The sequence below is a fragment of the Xyrauchen texanus genome, chromosome 42 (assembly GCF_025860055.1).
Source record: "Xyrauchen texanus isolate HMW12.3.18 chromosome 42, RBS_HiC_50CHRs, whole genome shotgun sequence".
Lineage (NCBI taxonomy): Eukaryota > Metazoa > Chordata > Actinopteri > Cypriniformes > Catostomidae > Xyrauchen > Xyrauchen texanus.
This window is the reverse complement of record NC_068317.1, coordinates 5,752,751-5,778,066: the sequence shown is the minus strand read 5'-3', so window position 1 is coordinate 5,778,066 and position 25,316 is coordinate 5,752,751. Positions and strand designations below refer to the sequence as shown.

Here is a 25,316-nt window from a genome sequence, read left to right as displayed (position 1 = left end):
ATGTCTCCAGTTATTTCATGTTTCTCTCAGTCAGTCTGGTATTGGTTTATGTTTAAGGCTTATTTAGGTTATTCTTGTTACAGTTGTTTTTCTCCCTCAAGAGAGCTTTGTTTGTATTTTGTAATGCCACCTGTGTTTGGGTCCTCACTTCCCTCAGTGTTCTGTGACTGTAATTCACTTTAATCAAATCATTAACTCATTTAAACAGCACACAAATCCAACATATCAATAACATTAAACCTCATTGGTTCTTGCACGTCTTGTGACCAAACATCATGATGCCATGACACAAGAACCAATGAGGTTTGATACTACTGATCTGTCAACATATTGAATTTGTGCATTGTGTACATGAGTTTACAATGATTTGAGTATGAATAACAAGACTTACACTTATGGGGGACCTGGGTAGCTCAGTGAGTATTGACGCTAACTACCGCTGGAGTCGCGGGTTCGAATCCAGGGCATGCTGAGTGACTCCAGCCTGGTCTCCTAAGCAAACAAATTGGCCCGGTTGCTAGGGAGGGTAGGGTCACATGGGGAAACCTCCTTCTGGTCACAATTAGTTGTTCTCGCTCTCAATGGGGCACGTGGTAAGTTGTGCGTGGATCACAGAGAGTAGCATAAGCCTCCACATGCTGTGAATCTCAGCAGTGTCATGCACAATGAGCCACGTGATAAGATGGTGGATTGACAGTTTCAGAAGCGGAGGCAACTGAGACTTGTCCTCCACCACCCAGACTGAGGTGAGTAACAGAGCCACCATGAGGACCTACTAAGTAATGGGAATTGGGCATTCCAAATTGGGAGAAAATGGACATTTAAATTAACCCTGGTCATCATACTAAGTGATTGTAAGCCTTCAGGCGACTTAGTATACGATGCACGTGTCACATGGACTATTTTCATAATGCTTTAAGGTATCAGGAAATCAAAAACTGTGTCATTCTTTAAAATCTTTGCTTTTGTGTTCTTCAGACAAAAGAATGTCACTTGGGTTTGGAACGGCATGATGGTGAGTAAAAAGGGTGAACGTTTCCTTTATCGTGGGTTCTTATGTTACTTTAGTGGTAACAGACCTTAGTACACAAGAGGGTTATATAGTTACTTTCAAAAGTTTTTGCTATTAAACTGAATGTGTTATCCAGCTAGCTAGCTACAAAAAATATCAACAGTTTAACTAACTTTAAATAACTAGCTCAAAAAGATTATTTTCAAACTGTTGCTCTGCCTTGACAAAAGTTAACAACTGACCATAGAAGAAGAGTTTATGCCAATGCGCGCTATATGTAATGTGTAATTATATTGACATTTTTCTTAATACAATGACACATGAAACCAAGCTTTTGTAGCTAGAGCAATTTTTGTTCAGTACTAAGTCTTGTTATCTCAATGTTGCTTTGAAACAATATGTAGAGCTAGTGTTGTGGCAATCTAACTGAATTTTTGAAAAGCTCAACGCCTTTGGGCCAGTTTTCTAGTTAAACCTTTGTATGTAACAACTTTCCTATGAAATCAGAATGGGCCAATACAATTTCCCATAATTTCCCTCTGAGTTAACATGCTTTTTACACACCTCCAGAGTTAAGGAACCGTTTCCCATTGCGGATGGAGGGGTACTTCTCTTGCAGTAGTGTATCTGGCCAGATAATGCCCTCAGCAGCGATCACCACCTTATGATTCATCTGTTGGAACTTTTTTAGGATCTCCTCAGGCCCACCAGCAAAGATGAGGTCATAACTGAGGGAAAAGAAGAAATAAATTCTGTTCACAATACTTGCCAATTTATCAAATGATCAGCAATCAGCCAAATGTTCACATGTAAGACATTATAAAACAGTTGTGCAAACAATATTTGCTAATCCACCACTGGTTTATTTAATAAGCTGTGTCTATTTTCATTGACATTCTGGAAGGGAGCGAAAGGCATTTCGTAACCGTGTAGGTCTTGCATTTCTGACTCTATTAATATGCCGGTAATGGGAGTAACTATAAATGTCATCAGAGGAAGTTAAAGTTGGGAGAGGAATCGAGGTTTCCTCTCATCTGGGCAACACCTGTGCAAACAAATCCTTTTCCCATCATGACTTTTAAAATTCATCTATGGAATATCTGACAAAAAAAAATCTGACTTCAATACTGCAAAATGGTCTCAAATGTACCTCTAAATTAAAAGTATTACTATGAAAGATATTTCAATAGAAAAGAGGAATCCTGAACGTTGATTTGTTAGCTGTATATTTTTACTTCCTAGAAGTTTCGGTTGTACACAAGGCTAGCTATTCAGAAGTTAGGCCCTGAATGTTGTTATTCTAAACTCCTCTGAACTCTTGAGATGTTTGGAGACCTCGAAATAACTCCAGACATGGGTGTGAATAAATAGCTTCAAACTTCAGAGAGGCCTGTAATAGGACTTGATTCGATATGAGGTAGGGCATTTTATATATATATATATATATATATATATATATATATATATATATACACCTTGATAAAAAAATCACTGGCAGGTAAGCGTGAAGTTATCTTCAAACACTAGGCCTTTTTTGCTCTGTGATCATAATAATCGCTAATATCTATAGAGCACACCCAGACATGCGTGGCAAGATGAAGAACCCTCATTACACTTTCATTATAAATTGACATGCTGTTATTTCCAGTGAATGTTAAGTTAAATAACATATTTATTATGGCAGATTAACATACAATAAGTGAAAAGCCACCATTTGCTAAGAGCCTAAGGTGGGCCTTTATAATTGTTGAACAAATAGCAAACTGTTTTGTATTCACATAAAATCTTGCTGTTTTCCATTAGGTTGACATTAAGTTGCAGGATTTATCTCGCTGAGGCAGCTGAAAATGGATTTCCATTTACACTAAAGTAACATTTGTTACAGTCAATTGAAAATCTACTACATACCTTTAGCGAGTTTAGCTAGATACTTAGCTATGAATAATTTGCATTCAGTTACAGTAAATTAATAAGTAATTCTGTGGCAAAATATTTTGTGGAAAATTGAGTGTATTTAAGAGACAGCTGGTCCCCACATTGAGAAATTAACATTAGAATAAGTATTAAGATTGCTAATGACTTACATTTCATGTTTTTTTTTACGCGAGATCGAATCCAGGGCATGCTGAGTGACTCAAGCTAGGTCTCCTAAGCAACCAAATTGGTCCGGTTGCTAGGGAGGGTAAGGTCACATAGGGTAACCTCCTTGTGGTCACGATTAGTTGTTCTCGCTCTCAATGGGGCGCGTGGTAAGTTGTGCGTGGATCGCAGAGAGTAGTATGATCCTCCACATGCTGTGAGTCTCCGCGGTGTAAAGCACAAAGAGACAGAGGCAACTGAGACTTGTCCTCCGCCCTCCGGATTGAGGTGAGTAACTGCACCACCACGACGACCTACTAAGTATTGGTAATTAGGCATTCCAAATTGGGAGAAAATGGGATAATAATAAAAAAAAGAAATATGGAAATAAATATATTGTCTTCTAAAGCTACTTTTTCTTATTTTATCTTATCAATGCTTTACCTCTCTGCAACAATAATGTAATGCATTTCTAATTATATGAATTTTATTTTTATTTATAATTATTCAAATCTATTTATTTAATAATTTTTGTCAGTTTTAATGTCATTTTTTTTTAGAAGATTGTTACACTGTTACACATATTTCCAGATAGTTCTTCACCAAGCAAAGTTTCAGTGAATTGACTGAATTGATAAACTGTAAGTCAAAGTTTTTTCATTTTATTCGGGTGTGTTGTGGGCCACGGTGCCTTGTAGTAAACAAATTGTTACAAATGTTACCTATGATAAACAGAGTGAGCGATATTAGGTTTAGGCTTAAAATTTTACAGTACTGGTTGGGTCGGGTTACACAGTTCTTGGCTACAGGCTGGTTCTGGACTTTAGCTTAAGGCCCACGTGGACACTTGTATGGTGCTTTTTTTTTTACTTTTTGACAGTATAAGTCACCATCCACTTCCCTGACATTATACCTATTTTTCTGTTTGTTTCACAAGTCATACATGTAATCTTAAATTTTCATTTTATTCCTTTAACCAGAAAACCTAATTGAAAATGTTTTCTTTTCTCACAGTTATAAAGGAACCTTAGTTCCTCATCCATGCTATGCCAAACTTACCTGTCTACGGAAAGTACAACCAGGTTCTCTTGTTCAGCCAGTCCCTTCATGGCCTCCTTCAGCAGTCGAACCTTCTGGCCTCCACCAATGGAACGGCCCACATCCCCTCCCTTCCACTCCTCACCCATCCCCAGCACCTGGGACAGGAAAAGACATGTGTTCTCAGAACATATGGACATGTGTCTCACACAACACACTACTGACATACTTGCATCCATAGCTCTGATAAAGCTAAATTAAGTACAGATCAGGTGAGAAGCAATGGACCTATACATACTAATATGGTGAATTAAGGGCAGGGTTGGGGAGTAACGGAACACTTGTAATGGGATTACATATTTAAAATACAAAATATAAGTTACTGTATTCCACTAGAGTTACAATTTTAAGCATAGGTAAATAGAATACAGTTACATTCGATTACTGAAGAGATTACTTTGCATTTTATTGTCATTTGTTTCATTTAATTTTTAATCCTTTCAGATGGAAAACATTTATACATATAAATGATGTGATCCAAAGTGCATTTGAACAGTGGTGAAACACTTTCTTATGATGTGTTACATTCATACGAGCAGACAGAGAAGCAAGTTTGAAGTAAGTTTGGAGCAGAAGAAATAGAAATAAACCTTGTGTAAATTGTTAGCATTATGCTAAGCTAAAATGCTATTTCTAGCCATTTTACATGCACATGTGACCAGACATTATAATTGTTATTTATCAAGAAAATTCATGTTAGATCATAATTTCTTTTTTTCCTAATAAGACCTTTGATATTAGGGCAAAAATCATATTCATGATAATCATTTTTGTATTGTTTTCCTGAAAAATATCCAAAAACCCTGGTTAATGGAATGCATGACCCAGTGTGGTGTGATTGGTTAATGTGAAACAAATAGGTCTAACCTTCACAGTATAGTTGAAGTAGTGTGCTGACTGCATGAATCGAAGGAATCCATCTGTTTCTTGCGTGGCAACAGTAAGTACAAGCAGGTTTTCTGGCAAAAGAAGAAAATAAAGTGTTAATGAGAGTAAATATGAGAATAAAAGAGGAAATATCAAGCATAACATACAGTATACACAGAGTAAGGTAGCATGACCTTGGTTTAGAAACCTTGTTGAAATTGAAGAACTAGACTATATTCCTCGCAAGCTTTGAGGCATTTAGCATTCTTGAGCCTACAGCATTCCAAAAACCCTGCCGGTTGCTAAAGAGCCTCTTTACCAAAGTATATATGTTGCTCTTTGCCTACAGTATGAAGTAGTGGGTATCTAGTTACTCCAAACCAAACTACAAACCTCAAACCCATGTCAACACTCCAAAGACTGATTTTAAAAGTTCATGCACTCCTATTGTGACAATAAATGTTAAAGTTAAAATCACCATGAATTGAAAAGTTTTTGGCAGAACACCACGTATAATGAGTAATAGTGGTGTATTCGGTGGTGGTAGCAGTGGTGCGAATGGTTAGCTAGCAGAGAAGTGTCTCAGATTCTCAAGCACCCGCTACATTTTTGCAAGACATGCCGTGGGGCAGGGACAGACCCGCCAGTGGAGAATGGTGTGAAAATAAATTCCACACTGGGTTGTGAAAGACTGGGGAACTTCAATCGTCCGTCATCTCTGGGGTTAGGCGAACAGCCCCAAAGAAATCTTAAGGAAACTTGGGTGGAAAAAAAAGGATGTGTTTTCGTCATATGCTGCACTGTATTAGTAGTATAGGTTTTTCATCCATACAGACTGCAACAAATGACACATACTGTATGCAGAATTAAGCCACAGTGGTTGTTTCACACTTTGACATGGCATTCACAAACACAGGTCGAAAATAATTTGCGTAGTAATAAACAATTTTTTCTGAAATTAAATTACCGTCCGAGCAACTATTCATGGGAATACTAATGCATAGCTCTCTCCCGGTATAACCTCCTTGGCCCAAGCAAACTGCAATTCTCCAAATTCAGTAATTCTGCAAATTTCACTTTTTTCACATTAAACTGAGATTGCAGAAAGTATTTTAGCATTGAAAAAAATCCAGATGTATTCATTGCATTAGCAACAGTGTGGGTGGATAAAAATCCAAGTTGAACAGGAAGTCACAATAGGTCAACACCTTTGCCTTGTTTGGAAAGGAACACATGATTTCACTCTCAGTTCTGAATCGAGGAGTTGTGGCAGGAGCAACCGGATTTCGCAGCTCATGAAATGGCTTAACTATGCCAGTTCAGCATATAGTGCTAGACTTCTGTATGTGCTGAGCCAGACATAGAAATATAGTTTGAACAAACGTATACTTGACAAAAGCTTAACTATAATTTCATTAATGAACATTTACACATTTAAAACCCAAAGATTTTCCAGCATTTTACTTCCATAACGTGATGTACTTCCAACTGAAATATGATATTCAATGAGTAAAAAAAATGTTAAGGCAGAACTCCATTTTATTGATTAAGAATTCACTGGATTGTGAAAATAGGGCATTCCATACCAGACCTGAAGGTGTGTTTACTAAAACAATACCACTATTAATAAAAAGGATCCATTAGTGTGCATGGCCTAGGTGGCATAAGCAATTTCTTTATTCTTCAGAATAACATGCACTGAAAACTTGTGCATAATAAGACCAGGAATGTGTGTTAAGAAAGTAATTGGGCTCAATTTTGATAAATATTCTATCAATAAAGATTATCTCCTACTAAATCTAATGTATGTCACGTTTTAAGGTTTCAAAGCAAGTAGTTGCAAGCCATCTTTTTAAGTTGGACAACAACACTCAAGGGACAACCATGCAAAGTTGTCCTGGTTCCTCCCAAGATTTATTCCTCATCCTACCAAACAGTCTTACAGGGAGTTTTTCATTGCCAATGTTATTTTTGGCTTTCTTACTGGGAGTATATGAGGCACTAATCTTTGAAAAACTGTAACAAAATGTATTGTGAAAAGCACTATCAAAAAAATTTTTTATTGAAAGTTTCTTATGTGTTATGACCCCCTCAGTTTCCATAACCTTTTGAGTGCTTTAGATACATACAGGTGAAACTCGAAAAATTAGAATATCGTGCAAAAGTTCATTAATTTCAGTAATTCAACTTAAAAGGTGAAACTAATATATTATATAGACTCATACAAGCAAAGTAAGATATTTCAAGCCTTTATTTGATATAATTTTGATGATTATGGCTTACAGCTTACGAAAACCCCAAATTCAGAATCTCAGAAAATTAGAATATTACATGAAATCAATAAAAAAAAGGATTTTAAATACAGAAATGTCGGCCCTCTGAAAAGTATAATCATGCATATGTACTCAGTACTTGGTTTGGGTCCCTTTTGCATTAATTACTGCCTCAATGCGGCGTGGCATGGATGCTATCAGCCTGTGGCACTGCTGAGGTGTTATGGAAGACCAAGATGCTTCAATAGCGGCCTTCAGCTCTTCTGCATTGTTTGGTCTCATGTCTCTCATCTTTCTCTTGGCAATGCCCCATAGATTCTCTATGGGGTTCAGGTCAGGCGAGTTTGCTGGCCAATCAAGCACAGTAATACCATGGTCATTGAACCAGGTTTTGGTACTTTTGGCAGTGTGGCAAGTCCTGCTGGAAAATGAAGTCAGCATCTCCATAAAGCTTGTCTGCTGAAGGAAGCATGAAGTGCTCTAAAATGTCTCGGTAGACGGCTGCGTTGACTCTGGACTAAACAAAGCACAGTGGACCAACACCAGCCGATGACATGGCTCCCCAAACCAACACAGACTGTGGAAACTTCACACTGGACTTCAAGCATCTTGGATTGTGTGCCTCTCCATTCTTCCTCCAGACTCTGGGACCTTGGTTTCCAAATGAGATGCAAAATTTGCTCTCATCAGAAAAGAGGACTTTGGACCACTGAGCAACAGACCAGTTCTTTTTTCTTTAGCCCAGGTAAGACGTTTGACATTTGAAGCCCATGTCCAGGACCCGTCTGTGTGTGGTGGCTCTTGATGCAGTAACTCCAGCCTCAGTCCACTCCTTGTGAAGCTCCCCACACATTTGAATGGCCTTTTCCTGACAATCCTCTCCAGGCTACGGTCATCCCTGCTGCTTGTGCACCTTTTTCTTCCACACTTTTCCCTTCCACTTAACTTTCTATTAATGTGCTTTGATACAGCACTTTGAGAACATCCAACTTCTTTTGCAATTACCTTTTGAGGCTTTCCCTCCTTGTGGAGGGTGTCAATGATGGTTTTCTGCACAACTGTCAGGTCAGCAGTCTTCCCCATGATTGTGAATTCAACTGAACCAGACTGAGAGACCATTTAAAGGCTCAGGAACCCTTTGCAGGTGTTTAGCTGATTAGAGTGTGACACTTTGAGCCTACAATACTGAACCTTTTCACAATATTCTAATTTTCTGAGATTCTGAATTTGGGGTTTTCATAAGCTGTAAGCCATAATCATCAAAATTATATCAAATAAAGGCTTGAAATATCTTACTTTGCTTGTAATGAGTCTATATAATATATTAGTTTCACCTTTTAAGTTGAATTACTGAAATTAATGAACTTTTGCAGGATATTCAAATTTTTCGAGTTTCACCTGTATTTGCATCGAAACTTTTGATACATACTTTACTTTTTTAAATCAGTTGTCCGCCATGCAATCAGTGCACACAGAATCATATAAAGCTCTTCACCATTGATCCACCTTTGAAACAGATTTACTTTTCGGCAGATCTCACCAAGCCCTATTATTTTTTAGCACCTCTACCTCCACCTCGCCAGCCAGACATCACTTCAGTCTCCTGCGATGGACTACACAGAGGATGAGCTGATGCCAACTCCAACAGTAAGATATGGGACACTTCATAGGCCATTGCCTGAACCATGGACTTAGGATAGACCTCACCTAAATGAGCTGCCAGTCGAAATGTTAGACTACACTCTAAAACTGGAATACATAGACTATAATTTAATTGCCAAAAAAAGCCTTCATCAGACTATTAACAAAGGACAGTGCATCTATGTGAACTTAATAATTATAAACCACATCTTGCACTACTAAAAAAAATATATTGGCATTTTATTCATGCCATTTTGCCAGTGGGGAACTGGCCCTCACAGTGAGCCTGGTTTGCCCCAAGGTAATTTTTTTTAAACGAGTTTTACGCTATACAAATAATAATTATTGACTTGAATTGTCATATAGAGACCACTTTTTACGGCTCAATCAATTACATAAGGATGAAGTCAGATCTTGCCCTACATTTTTTTTCTTATCCTGTTATGTGGAAATATGTCACATTCTCAAAGTAAAATGGTTTGTGAATGCAGTTTCATGTGGACTTCAATACATTTGACATATTCCAGTGAATTGGTGCTTAAAAGGTGAAAAAAGCTTTTTAAGGCATCAAAGTCAAGGTATATGAAAAGAGCCAATGAATTCTGAAGAACACATTACTCAATTTTGTAATGGATAAAAACATTTCCAGAGAAGCCAGGCTACACTAGAGACCATCACATGCAAGCTCCATTGCTTTTTAATTTGAACCGAGATGATCCCCTCATTTCACACTCATGCATTACTCACTTGCTGGTCAATGTGATATATTATCTGCACGCATAGACTGTAATGTAATAGCTAACAAAAGGCAAACCTCAGCTAGACAGCAGTGGTGATGGTCACACCATAAATATACAGGTCTCATTGAGCCTCATTGTCTGAGAAAGACCTTTCTGTAGAGTCGGGTCAAAGTTTCAGGTAACAACATGGGAAATCAATAAAGATTATGTCTAGACTGCTACTTTTGATGAAATGTGATATTTGCCAGGCTTCCTCTTCTATTTTTCATTCATTCAAGATGGTCAGCTCTGAACATGGGTCATGTTAAAAAAACAGAGGGGATAAACTCACATTACAGATATAACAATAATTGCTTATTGCTATATCTGTTTAACCAAGATGTACTGAGCTACATCTTATTGGAGATCGACATATAAATGTCACTAATTTCAGAATATGGAAATTTATTTCAGTGAGGTATCCACCGTTTTCCACAAATCCAGAATGTATTCCACCACTGGAAATGTGGTTTCTGCAATCACCAAGCATCTTTAAATGGATTCTCCTTGTGTGGTTATTAATTGTATGTGGCATTCTATAACTATAACTAATTCTGCTTAAAAAAAGGTTTCACGTTTATCAAAATCTGTATATAATCAAACACATACGCAATATCAATCTGCTGTATTCCACTGGGGCTAAGCACAGAACTAAGAAGCACACCACAAAAGGGATCCATTTGCAGCATTTGGAGGGCATTTTCCCAGCATGCCTCTGAGGGAAGCATGCATCTTAAAACATAATGAATGAGAGAGTGGGAGATTTGGGGGGCTACATTCTCTCTCTGTAGTGTTTCTCTAAGGCCAGCAAATAAACGTCAATTGCTTTGACCCACAAGTGACCTAAACCTTCTCCTGATCCCTAAAGACAACAGCGAAAAACAAATGGCAAAAGCAGCCTGCTAAACGTACTCCAGTCAATCTTCTTTTGTGCCATGATGATGAGATTGAGGGGTAGAAGTCCAGTTCACTAAACTTTGAGTCTCAGTTGCCATGGCTATACAAATAAACACACCAGGGTTTGATGATGTGCATCTGGTGCTGTGACAGTCAAAGAAATTAAAGTCCTTGAGAGGTGACCTACACATTCCATTTCGGTAAAATACAAGATATATCACAAAGAGGGCTGCCGATAAAGGGGAATAACTGGACCTAATAATTATGCATCGTACTATGGTAGTAAAACGGCGAGTTACATTGTTAGATGGGAAACACACCCCTTGGTTCTTGGTAAATTAAAATTATTCATTTTCGACTTTCTCACAACTAAATGTGATTTCAACTTTAAGATAATAAAATGCTGCTTCTCTTATTTCCTTCAGAAAATCCATGTTGTACAGCATCTTTAATGACTGATTTGTCATTGTTTAGTGTGTTTTTAATCTTGACATGTCTGCCATATGGAGAAAGTTAGCTTCACATGAACTGAGAGGAAGTAATTAGTGGTAATAAAGTGTCTTATAAAGCATCTTCTCAAACCAAGGCACCATACAGCGTGTAATCACTTTAAGTAGATGTTATTACAAAAAATATATATAATAATAATATTGCACTCTATATGTTGTGCTAAATGTGTTTCCATGTTTCTTGTACATGTAAATCCATAAAAATATGACAAAAGTAGTTGTATTATGGGAGTATCCCCCCATAGGGAAATAATGTGTGTTAATGGAGTTCATTTTCCACCCTTGATGTAGGCCCTTGTGTTTGGATGTAGCTGAAGCTGAAAAATAGTTGTGAGGAGTTTTAGAAAATGTCTATTTTGAATGTAGTACACAGTCTGATGAGGGCAAAGCAATGTCCCCTAAGACAGGCAAGCTGTTTCATTTCAACTAGTAGTGTTTAAAAGTGTTCCTGCACACACAGTCCAGGGTCGTCGGTGTACATTTTCACACTGCACTGGACAATGACCATGATGACCTCATCAAACACACAGTCTACCAGAAAGAACACTCGACTCTCAGTAGGAGAAACTGGGTATCTGTTTCCAAGAAATACCAAAAGAAAGCTCTTTAAACTAAGTCTTTTCTCAAATGTTCTTACAGGGAAACTAAAGAACACTCACTGTAATTGTATCTCTGTGGCCATCTCAGATTATCTTCCAAGCAAAGGCTGGGGCCCGAGAGACTGAGTGTGTTTAGGAAAGCTCACAGCTTAGAAAAACGTAGCATTCTAACACTTTTTTTTTAGTCTGGTCTCTGACAACATATGTCAGGTGAGTAAATCATGAAATTAACTGTGCTGTGTTTGTTAAATTTGATAATACCATTATTTTTTCTCTGTATAGCAGTAAATATGTGTAAAGTCATTCTCCTCAAGAGGTTAAAATAATAGTGGGCCTTGATGGTTAAAAATATGGTATACTTACACAATGGTTGTGGGTCCCTTTTACTAGTAGAATCATTAAGATCACAATCTTGCATAATCACTTTGAAACCTTAAGGGGAATTCTTAACCCCAGATTGCTTCAGAGTACTCCACAATTCCCCATTGTTGCACTATAAATGGGCTTTTGAAAAGGTGACTGCTAAATGGCAACTAACTAATTAACAAAATAGACAGGTTTATCAGCTGATCAGCTACAGTAACAGCAGTGACCGTGAACACGTTTTTGTCTACTAAAAAATTAACTTTTATAAACGTGTCTCAAAGCACTTTTTTTTTCCAACCTGATATAATCACGTTACTAACTAACTATTTGTTAAATTATTTTTAGGAGGATCGTTGTACATATCTCAGCAGTTTACTGCTAAAATAAACACTAGAGGCGCTACAAAAACAATAACTTTTTTCACTTTCACACAAATCACAAGTAACATGATATCGAAACACTTTTACTGGGGTCCTGGGTAGCTCAGCAAGTAAAGACGCTGACTACCACACCTGGAGTCGCAAGTTTGAATCCAGGACGTGCTGAGTGACTCCAGTCAGGCTTCCTAAGCAACCAATTGACCCGGATGCTAGGGTGGATAGAGTTAGTTGGGTTAACCTCCTTGTGGTCACTATAATGTGGTTCTCGCTCTCGGTGGGGTGCATGGTGAGTTGTGCGTGTGCCACGGAGAATAGCATGAAGCCTCCACACACGCTACATCTCCGAGGAAACGCACACAAAAAGTCACATGGTAAGATGCGCAGATTGACGTCTCAGAAGCAGAGGCAACATAGATTTGTCCTCCGCCACCCAGATTGAGGTGAGTCACTATGCCACCATGAGGGCCTAGAGCACATAGCCAAATTGGGTAAAAAGGGGAGTAAAAAAATTACTTTTACTAGAGCAAATGACTAGTACAGTAGGAGCTACATTTTAACATTTGCATTAAATAACCAAAAATATTTACAAGTTTGTATGAGCATGATCAAATTGCATGGTAGCTTAACTGATAGAGCATAAAAAAAGTCGACACGTGAGTCAAAAGTGTTGTTGAAGCACAAAAACTATGCTTCAACAATTGTGTTTGCATCTCACGTTTAATTCTATAACACACAGGTTTAAGGTTCAGGCTAGGGAGGTTTTTGTTAGGTTTTGTTGATTTAAAACTCTATATATAATTTCCTGTAAAACTCCATCTGTTTGGAGGGAATATTTAACTTGCTTTTAGCACCACACAGCAGATCTTTCACCTTGGATCTGCCATGAACCAAGGAACCATGTAATGTAATTTTGTAAAAATTTCGCCACAGTGAAATCATTTTGAGGAGATCAGACTGCTTTTTTAGCACAAGAGCGTGTTTGGTCTGAATGGCCCTTAACACTATATCATAACCAGGTGTGACGTGACCAGTTTCCAGTTGTCTCTCTACACTGAAATTGAAAATGCTTACAATAAGAGCATCTTTGATGTTTTAATTTATGTGAAGAGTGATTTTGGACCAACAAGATTTCAATATAGTCAGGCCTACCAAGTATAAACAGAAACCAAGCAACCAACGAAATCACTTCATTTTCAGTAGTGAATCCAACAGGATATTAGCTAGAAAGCATTTCTTTCCCCAAAAGGAAACACACAAAATAATAATAAATGCTGAATCAACACATATGGAGTACACACACAAAAATACACTAATAACAGTGGAACTTTTACTGTGTGTCAGTCGAGTGGTCTTTTGATCTCAAGTTGTATAATACAGTATATTGTTCCATGTCTAGTGATCTCATTGAGTCACATAAATGACCTTTTAAATGGTCTGATCCCTCAACAGCCAGACTCTACCACGGAACCCATTATTTCAAACCGTAAGTGTGTCACTGTGTTTCTCCAGCAGACCAGTTCTTCCGAATTGGTGTAGGGAGCACCCTGTTTTCTGCCTACTTACTGTAACATAGAGTATGTCGAATGAATAGTTTCACCAAAACTAAATGGACATCATAATTTTTTAACCTATGTTGTTCCAAACTCTTATGACTTTCTATCATTAAACGCAAATATTGACTTTTTGAAGATTATCCTGTCCACTTTACTATTTTGTAAAAGTGAATGGGGGACTGGGGCTGTGAAACTTTAAAATGACTGATATGTTGTCCCAATATGTTGTCCCAAACATTCTTCCATGCAAACACTAAAGTCTGCTCTTGCCTATAATTAAAGTAAATAGGAATTGATACTGTCACACTCCAAAATGCCATAAAAACACAATAAAGTCAAGTCAATTGATTTTTTTATTGTCGTTCAACCATATACACTTAGTACAGTACACAGTGAAATGAGACAACGTTCCTCCAGGACCATGGTGCTACATAAAACAACACAGGACAAACACAGAACCACATGAGACTACACAGACTAAATAACATACCTATATAAAGTGCACGTGCAAACGTGTGCACAAAGAACGGGACAGTACAATAAATTACAAAAAATGAACAGGACAATAGGCACAGTGAGAGACAATGCAGTGCCGACCAGTACACAGTAGTGAAAAAAGATGACAGTTTCTAAAAATGCCAAATGTAAACATAACATACTATGAGATAGTGTTCTATGCACATAGCAGTTATTGAGGTAGCAGCCAGGTATAAAGTGACAATAATTAAAGTGCAACTCAGGACACGTGTGTGTGTGCATCAGTCCAGACTCTGAGTATTGAGGAATCTGATGGCTTGGGGGAAGAAGCTGTTACACAGTCTGGCTGTGAGGCCCAAATGCTTCTGTACCTCTTGCCAGATGGCAGGAGGGTGAAGAGTTTGTGTGAGGATGTGTGGGGTCAACCAGTTGCTTTGCGGATGCAGTGTTTTTTGTAAATGTCTTTGATGGATGGAAGAGAGACCCCGATGACCTTCTCAGCTGTCCTCACTTTCCTCTGCAGGGCTTTGCGGTCCGAAATGGTGCAAGTCCCAAACCAGGCAGTGATGCAGCTGCTCAGGATGCACTCAATAGTCCCTCTATAGTATGTAGTGAGGATGGGGGTGGGATGGGGGTGGGTTCCTCAACCTTCGAAGAAAGTAGAGATGCTGCTGGGCTTTCTTGGTAATAGAGCTGGTGTTGAGGGACCAGGTGAGGTTCTCCGCCAAGTGAACACCAAGGAATTTGGTGCTCTTGACGTTCTCTGCAGAGGAGAACACTCTGTGCTCTCCTAAAGTCAACAACCATCTCTTTTGTTTTGTCCACATTCAAAGACAGGTTGTTGGTTCTACACCAGTCCATTAGCCGCTGCTCCTACTCTCTGTATGCTGACGCGTCATTCTTGCTGATGAGACCCACCACAGTCATGTCATCCTGAACTTAATGATGTGGTTTGAGCTGTGCATTGCTGCACAGTCGTGAGTCAGCACAGTGAACAGCAGTGGACTGAGCACACAGCCCTGGGGGGCCCCAGTGCTCAACGTATTGGTAGTGGAGATGCTGTTCCCGATCCGGACTGACTGAGGTCTCCCAGTCAGGAAGTACAGGATCCAGTTGCAGAGGGAGGTGTCCAGGCCCAGCAGGTTCAGCTTTCCAATCAGGTGCTGAGGAATGATTGTGTTGAATGCTGAGCTGAAGTCTATGAACAGCATTTGAACGTATGAGTCCTTATTGTCTAGGTGGGTGAGGGCCAGATGGAGGGTGGTGGCGATAGCGTCGTCTGTTGAACGGTTTGGACGATACGTGAACTGCAGTGAGTCTAGTGAGGGGGGAAGCTGGGTCTTAATGTGCCTCATGACGAGCCTCTCGAAGCACTTCATTGAATGTGTGTGAGTGTGACGGGATGGTAGTCATTGAGGCAGGACACTGAAGACTTCTTTGGCATGGGGACAATGGTGGTGACCTTGAAGCACGTTGGAACGACGGCGCTTCTCAGAGAGATGTTGAAGATGTCGGTAAGAACATCTTCCAGCTGGTATGCACATCCTCTGAGCACTCTGCCAGGAATGTTGTCTGGTCCAGCAGCCTTCCGTGGGTTTACTCTACGTAGACTTTTGCTCACATCAGTCGTGGTAAGACAGAGCACCTGGTCGTTGGGAGGAGGGGTGGTCTTCCTAGTGCAGAAGTCATTCAGCGCATCTGGAAGGGAGGCATCTTTGTCACAGGCAACTGATGTTGTCCTGTAGTTGATGATGGCCTGGATGCCCCGCCACCTGCGCTGCGTGTCGCCTCTGTACTGGAAGTGACTGTGGTTTCTCTGGGTCCTCAGCTGCGCATGCACCTCTGCAGTCATCCACGACTTCTGGTTGGAGCGTGTGGTGATGGTCTTGGAGAAGGTGACATCATCAATGCACTTGCTGATGTAGCTGGTCACTGATGCTGTGTATTTTTCCAAGTTGGTAGAGTCGCCATATGTCGCAGCCTCCCTGAACATGTGCCAGACAGTACACTCAAAACAGTCCTGAAGAGCAGAGATGGATCATGCTGGCCAGGTTTTCACCTGCTTCTGGAGCGGTTTTGTGCATCTGACGAGCAGTCTGTATGCTGGAATTAGCATAACAGAGATGTGGTCTGAGTAGCCGAGATGGGGGCGGGGCTCCGCCCGGTACGCGCCTGGGATGTTTGTGTAAACCAGATCAAGCATGTTCGCCCCTCTTGTTGCAAAGTCCACATACTGATGGAATTTAGGGAGCACTGTCTTGAGATTTGCATGATTGAAATCTCCGGCGACAATAAACAGTCCGTCAGGGTGAGCGTTCTGCAGTTCGCTCATAGCCCCATACAGTTCACAGAGCGCTTCCTTAGCATTAGCGCTGTGGGGAATGTAAACTCCAGTTATAATAACAATGGTGAATTCCCGTGGTAAATAAAAAGGTCTGCATCTAACAGTCACAAGCTCCACCAGCGATGAGCAGTAACTAGAGACTAGCATAGAGTTATTGCACCATTCCGTGTTGATGTAAACACACAAGCCACCACTGCGAGTCTTACCACACAGAGCTGCATTTCTGTCGGCGCGAAACGAGGCGAGCCCGTCTAGCTGAATGCCGGTGTCCAGAACTGTTGCTGAGCCAAACAAAATCACCAAAATGATCTGCCATACACAAATATCTACTGTGTTGAGGTCAAACTCATTCACAGAAAAACATGTTAGAAAAACAACCACCCAACATCACAATTGTAATGTTCAAGCACAATTAGTTGCTTTTGGATATGACAATTATTCAATACTTGTCTATAAATCCAGACATGTAGATACTGCGTAACACTTTCTAAATCTCTTCTGCCGTAGCCAGGTGCCTGCCAAATGTGCTTTCACTTAGGGATCAGAAGCCTAATTTGAAGGCTGGGCCAAGAAAAAAAAGCAGGGAAAAGCTGGTGGGGCAATTGTTAGGCAGACATTATTTCAGCTGTCCACAACTAAAATAGAAAGAACTTTCTCTCTCTCTGGGCCAAGAAACTTCCTTTTTCCTTCCTTGTTTTAACATGCGCCTGTGACTATCAGCTGAGAATCTTGCAGTACACTGGCAGTGGGGGCAGCACCTTCAATCGCACCTCCTCTATTCAGCTCTAAATACCTGCAGAATGGAACATTGAATGATATCATAAGCATCTGGTTTAACATGGGCTTGCCCACAAGAGTTCGGTTGGGACTTGAATATACCAGTAACTCTTATTAATTTACCCTAACTGAAAAAAAACTTCACAAGCATGAAGAACAGAGTAAAAATGGGGGTCATTTGGTTGACGTCACCCCTGCATTGGTCTAATGAGTCAGGAATTGCTGTGGAGCTGGAATGCTGTATTGGCTGGAGCAATTATACACGCCAAAAAGTGTACAGCTTCTGTTCGATTATGGAAAGCACCAAAACCTCGAGTCCCAAGACCTCACATTTTGAATTATACCTCACAAAATGTCCTTGCTTTGAATTCGGCAACATGAGGTCAAACGTTTTTCTGCTGGCGCTCTCCCATTTCAAGAATGGTTCACGGAATTGGCCAGGATGGTGGCATTCAAACATACAAACAGCTTGGCATATTAGATGCATATGGTAAGATATGGGACAACTATATGACAATTCTGGAAGGCTCTTGGTAAGGGCCATGTGGAGATAACTCCCTTTTTTCTTTTTCTATTTGTATTTATATGTGTATACTCTGGCTTGGACCACGGGAATGTTTGTTGGGGGTTTGAAAAAAAAAATATTTTTGCTGCTGAAATCAGTTTGTGCTTTCCAAAATTCGAACAACAGCTACCTCAGTGACTGAAGCTATAACTGTTGAATAAATGGGCACAAATGAGCTCCATTTTCCAGGTGAAATATCCACAGGGTGGTGACAAAAGAAAGTTGTATTTTAAGTTGTAAATTATGTCAGTGGTGTAAAAAAATTATTCTAGCGCAAAAATGCAATCTCACCTCCACAATCAAACTCACCATTGTTTATGTGAGTGTGATTAATTCCTGGTTCCCACAAGACCAGAACCTGTGACTCATAGTTTGTTCAAGCAATGCGCTACATGGATATACGGGAGTGTTTCTGTTGTTGCTGCTATGCTGTGTTCTGAGTCACAAAAGACACAGGGCAAGCAAATCTGGGTGTGGTCTTGGGTGGGAAGATGTAGCCAGTATGGCCTCTATAGGGAAAGTTAGAGGTGAGTGGCAAAAAAAAATGTACGCTTCACTTTGAGTGCCTGTTCGTTATCTCCATTTATTGAACTGCATTGCCATGCATTCTCAGTTTCCATTGGCAGCTCACCATATGACTTCAAATATGAATTTTACATTTACATTTACATTTATGCATTTGGCAGACGCCTTTATCCAAAGCGACTTACAGAGTCCTTATTACAGGGACAATCCCCCCAGAGCAACCTGGAGTTAAGTGCCTTGCTCAAGGACACAATGGTGGTGGCTGTGGGGCTCGAACCAGCATCCTTCTGATTACCAGATTACCAGTTATGTGCTTTAGACCACTACACCACCACCAGTTATGGAGCATTACTACGAGATTTCATCTGTAGTCGTGTACAATTCATCTAGTCTGAGGATCCAAATTGTTTGATATTTTTGAGCCGTTAAGAAATCGAAGTTGATTTTCTATTGAATCTGTCAACTCTGGCTGGCCCAAAGACTTAAGCACCAAAAAGCCCCAACTATCGCCGATTCGGCCTAACTGAAAATCAGGGCTAAAATTTAAGTTAAAATAGTGTTGTGTGATCCAGCTTTTAGTAGACAAATGGATAAAAACAAAAAGTCCTTTGTCAAAAATGACTCTTCTGGTTTGCTTGAAAGGTAAAATGGATTGTAATATTGTATTTTACTGTATAGTCTTTAAAGCAGATGCTACTGATATTTTATATGTTTGCTGGGACAAGCATGCTAAAATGCCTAGCGCTCACAGTCAACATCAAATACAAGCAACAGACATAGAAATGATAAATTCTGCTAAATCTGAACATCTCCCTACAAAATCTGAGCAGTCAACAAGTAAATGAAAATGGACTGGCCAGACAGAACCAGAGACCAGGCCAGAAGGTTACGGCAGAAATTTGGGACTTATGATACCGCTTGTTTTTGTTTATTTGTCTTTCAGCCAGGCCAGCTTGCAAATGGCCATCTGATTATTGTACCACAGACAACCATTTAACAGTTTAACAAACACAGCCATGATCCAGCAAAGCTTTTTATACAAACCAGACTTCTTTAATCAAGCGTGTGGTTGAGTGACACCATGTTGGATAAGACCAATTGCAGGCTAGACCTGCCAAGTACAGCAGTCAGCAGTATAGACAAGCATATAGGTTCTGTTTTATAATGTATGATTAACTTGGAATCGGAAGTCATAAATCTAACACTGCAGAATGTATTTCATCGTGAACTGGACCTAGAGGTCTACCGTGGGTGGACATTGAGAATTTACAGGAGGTGATTGTTTCCCCGCAGACAGAGTCCAGTAGAGACGACATCAAGAGTAACAGGCTGGAATGTTCAGACTTAAAACACTCCAGTCTCTAGGATACACTGACAGATGTGTTTACAGACTGCAGTGATGTCATGCCACAAAAGCCAGAGGTATCCTGTGCTGCTCACACCCTTTCTGTCTCACTTTCTTTTTTCTTTCTATATCATCCCCTGTGTTTAGGGAAGCAGCAACAGTTCTCTATGTAATCTAGATGCCAGTAACTATTAATGACTTAATTACTGTGTGCAAAGGTACACAAAACCTCAAATATTCATGGGGCAATTGAGAAATCCATTTAGAGATGTTCAAAGCTCCTGCACACATTACATTTACAAATTTGCAGCCCGATTTTTTAAGAACGATATGTGCGAGTGGTTTAAAGTCAACATGAAATCGAAATTGACTCTTAATAGACGGTCCTGGTGTTATTGTGCATGATTCATTGGTGCACATTATTCTCAATAAGGAAAAAAAATGTATCTTTGTAATAACTTGTTACACCTCTGCAATAACTTTTAGCTGATATCACAAGTTTCCTTCCCTCCTGTGTCCACTTTGTACAATCCAATCAATTCCCAATAAATAAAATCATGACTCATGCAATTTGTTTCTCATTTATATTTTTTTAATGAAGATGCCCAATATAGGATACCTATTGCCATGCATTTAAGCGATTGGTTGGCGAAACCAATCATGTCATTGAAGGAGAACAATGCAAAATGCTCAATGGGGACAACATCCAGCCCCAAGGTTTGACGGGCAAAAGCTTGAGGGGGACCCCTGGTCTGAGTTCAAAATGCTCAAGTGTACCACAATTGCATGGTGAAAAGTTGCCAACCCTACCCAAAATTAAAACATCCTGTCATAATTTACTTATTGAGTAATCATACATTGCAAACTCGTTCAATGGCGTTTGGTGTCAGTGAAGTCATGCACGCATCTTCATTGAGCACGGCGATGGAGGGGTGAATTTTCCATGAATTATCCGTGAATTTCAACTTATATTTTGGTCTGTTCCTGACAAAAAGATATATGGCTTTAGAAGATTTAAAATAGAGTGCACAATTTGTACAGACTACTTTTATAGTAGCATTTTTGAAAAGTTTACAGCCCCTGGTCACTGAAAGAGCCGCATGATCATTCTTTTACGGTTAGAAACAAAATAAAGTACATGATGACTACATTTTCCATTTTGGGAGAACTATTCCTTGAAATACTAAAAGATCAGGAGCATTTATAAATAGAGGAGCAGTTAAAATCAAGGACATTTTTTAATTGGCAGTGACAAGGTTTAAGGAAACATCACTTTTGGAAGGTGACAAGACTCATTGCCTCACATTACTGAAACAATTTACAAAGGCTTCAAGTGTGAAACAGAAGATTGACTCCTTAAAAAACTACTGTACTTAAATTTAGTTATTCTGAACTCCAGATATTATAAACATTACTACCATATTCACAAAAAATGTGCACCTTTATTCTCCATTTGTGTGAAGTAGCAGTCGTAGAATACTTAAATGGGACATATGGCTGCACTTAGGGTTTTGGTTTTGGCAAATTTTAACCAGGGACCTTGAGACTTCTATTTTGTAACTTTTGTCGAAGCATTTATTTTTTAGGCATTTGGAACTAAATTGAATGCTGCAATTGCACAGAATCTGCTTGACTTTTATCTACAGATGAACTTAAGATTGCTTTCCAAGATGATCCACAGTACACAAGATTGTTTATAAAATGCTTTCCATTTTTCCAAGAGAGCCATTGCCTCCACAAGCACCCATCACTTTGTCCTAGCACTGGTTTGATGGATGCATTTACATAGTTGCCTTGTATATACAATGTAAATATAGCTCTACAACTGTCAAGAATAAAGATTGCTGCAGTTATGTTGCTTGGAAATGATGAATGCCAAAATGAATGAAAACTGTATGGATCATATTTTTCCTTCTGAATAGGCTTGTTGTGCACTCATCAGATCAACTTAAAAAAGGCACAGGCAACTGTTTGCAAACATTGGAGCATTTGAATTATTTAAGCATGTTTTAAAAGACTGTAAATGTTTACCACCACAAACTAATTACAGTACCACCAAATGGAACCCAGAAAGTAATAATAATAAAAAAGCTTATTTAGGTTTCAAAGAAATATCCAACCCATTGCTATGTGGATTAACTGTGTACTTTCCCATTTTATATCCCTGTAGTAATTGCACTAGAGATCTTTGAGCCCTCCAGCTACATCGTGTTTTACAGTGGGCTCCAAAGATCTGAGATGAAAACGCTCCTTATTTGCATTTTTTTATTTAATAATAAATATATTAAATAAAAAGAATCCATACAAAGTATCTTGTCAGCATTACATTATGAATGCAAAAACTTCATAGTGTTTTGGTATTTGATATGACTCCCTTTTTCTTTAATGACAGAATCCACTCAAGGTGGTGTAACCGGTCCTGCTCGGATTTGACTGGCATGGGAGACTAATGAGGAGGCTAAAGGCTACAGCCCCTAGGGTCAGTCACTAGTGTACCTCTTGAGGTCAGGGAGTGAGTTTTACACACACTCCACAGCTAACACTTACCAGCTGGCTCCTGTTACACTCACCCCCCTAAACCTCATTCCCATCCGGGTCATGTCAACACTGTCAACGGGCCTGCTTGACCCGCTCAGAGCAGGATTTGAACAGGCTTTCCCGGCATGGGAGGAGGTCCCGCTAACAAAAGGCTACAGCCTCTAGCGTCAGTTGCTAGTTCACCTGTTGAGGCCAGGGTCCGGTTGCTCCAACTATACATACTTAGCCTAGTTGTGGCATAAATGGTCACTAAGTCACAATTTACAAACTACTAAATATTTGACCATTGCACCAGAGCTTATGACCTCCTAGTTAAGTCTTTCCATAAGAACAGGTGGTGCAACCGATTTAAGCACTGACTTAGGGCTCAGTAACTACTAGTTAGTTTGTAACTAAGTGTGAACTTTACGTCTCAACTTAAGTGAGACCTTACGCATAGCTGGTGTAACCCTACCCAGGGGAGTGATGTTTACACACATCTGCACAGCTATCATGCACCAGCCGGCTCCCATTACAGTGGCATGAACTCCACCAGTTCGAACTTTTTGCACAAATGAGGTCACAACATAAAGGTCACAAATTTGTGTACACTCCCATACAGAAATCTGAAATATGGCTATTTCTGAACATGTATAAAATTATATGTTTGAGCATAGGTACATATTTAAATTCCATATATTACAAAACATATGTTACATTTTGTATATAGTATATTTGTAATGTTATGTTGTATATATGTACACATGTGACCTTTTTTGTATCAATGAAAACTATATACCTGATAGTGCACATACATCACACAGACATCTATATGTGTGTTTACATCTGGAAGATGCATTTTTATAGGTTGTTTGCTCATCTGCAATACATCTATAAGACGTTTCCTCTTGGATGTCAAAAAGACATTCAGAAGATGTCTTTGATATGTTTATGAGGTTTAGAATGATTGTAAATCTGATCTTTTTTTAAGATGTTTAGAATATGTTAATTAGATTGTGAAGCTTTCCAGATGAAATGATCTAAAACAGACATTTATGAGGTGTACGTGTGCTATCTAGGTATCATATGGGTTTCATATATCTGTTTTGCGTATTGTAATATCTAGTTTCTGTATGAGTTTGAGTAGTAATCTAGAGCCTATGACTTTATCCTTAATCTTTTTAAATTAGGATAAATATCCAGATATCCCATGTGCTCTCAGACTTTTGGACCCCATGTATCCCAAAGACAAACATTCTCACATTCACGTCTGTGTGGGCAAAGAAAACAAAAAGTCTACCTGACGTAATTTTTGTCTATTGCTCTCCTGACCCACATCTAAAGTATGACAAACATGTATTGTGATGCGACGCGACGCGTTGTACTTGCGTCGCGTTCAGTGTAGGCGGCAGGCAGCACCGCGCATTTAAAATGTAACGGACTCTTACCTGCTGGAATAACTTTATTTGTCTCCATGCTCTGGGAAAATTGAACACTGAACATCAGTATCAAAGAAAGAACATAACAGCACCGCAGGCGCTCCATCGCAGCTTCCACTGAAGTCCTTCGAGACCGCGTGACCGAAGTTTGCCAAGTTATTAAGTGGCTCTACTGATCCGCACGCGGCGAGTCCGACTCCGAGCAGACCCGGGGTCAGTTATAAATAAAATCGCAGAACTCGTGGATCACCTAGGTGAGATCATTTCTCTTGTATATATACAATATATATATATATATATATATATATATATATATATATATATATATATATATATATATATCAGTTGAAATGTGGTTGTTATTCCCTCAAGAACCAGCTGAATCCTTATGGTCCCCTCGATACCACAGACAGGGTGACAGAAATGTGTGTGTGATTTAACAGCTGTGTTTGAGCGCACCCCTCCGCTTCCTACAGTGCCCTTCGTCCAAATATATGAGCTCAGATAATGCCCCCTGCACCGCCCTCATTCACACCCACAGTCCAAAATACAGGCTCAAGCTTGACTAAATATAAGAATATTATGTTTGTTTCAATAATGTTCCAAATTCACAAGTTGAGGAATAATACTACAATCAAGAATAACAAACTCAACACACAGATAGTAAAACCTTACAAATCTACATTGACAGGACTTTGTGCCAACAAGTATGTCTGGACAGAGAACAATTTATAGTGCTTTTGTGTCTCATTTCACAAAGCCTATAGCCAGTGGTGTAGCCAAGGGTGGGCCTAAATTAGACCCAGGACCACCAAGAGATTATTCTTTGATTTCAAATATATATATATATATATATATTTTTTAAAACAGTTTTGCATACATTCTAATTTTTGAAAGTGTGAAAGAACTGTTTGAATGTGAATTAAATTGTATATTTATTTTTGAATAATTTAATAGATCTGAAGACTAAAAGAGTGCTGCACCATTGACCCAATAGCCTTATTATAATTAACATAATTTAAAGGCAATAGAAGTCAAAAAGAGGTAACTCTAACAAAAAGTACAAAACAATACATTGTTTTTGTTTATATTGTCTTTTGTGCCATATATAAACTCATAAACCTATATATTTGGACTTTAACCATACTATTTGCATTTTATTGTGGTCTTAAGGTTTTAGGCATATGGTGTTGTTTCACCCAGTTTTATAATGAGGTAATCTGGTTTAAATCCAAGACTCTTAATAGCCACTGAATGATGTTACTGTGGTCAAC

The 25,316-nt window shown here is 39.2% G+C and overlaps 1 protein-coding gene across 2 annotated transcripts in view; it reads right to left on the bottom strand.

The window, feature by feature from the left end:
• Window positions 1-24,475, bottom strand: part of LOC127634813 (procollagen-lysine,2-oxoglutarate 5-dioxygenase 2-like) — a 63,823-nt gene extending 39,348 nt beyond the window's left edge. For both annotated transcript variants that reach the window (XM_052114491.1, XM_052114492.1), the window contains exons 1-4: window positions 24,052-24,475; window positions 5,057-5,148; window positions 4,151-4,287; window positions 1,577-1,740 (exon numbers count right to left, since the gene is read on the bottom strand). In XM_052114491.1, coding sequence (XP_051970451.1) covers window positions 1,577-1,740; window positions 4,151-4,287; window positions 5,057-5,148; window positions 24,052-24,148 — 490 coding nt within the window. In that variant the 5' untranslated portion in view covers window positions 24,149-24,475. The remainder of the gene's footprint in view (window positions 1-1,576; window positions 1,741-4,150; window positions 4,288-5,056; window positions 5,149-24,051) is intronic.
• Between the last annotated feature and the right edge of the window lie 841 nt (window positions 24,476-25,316).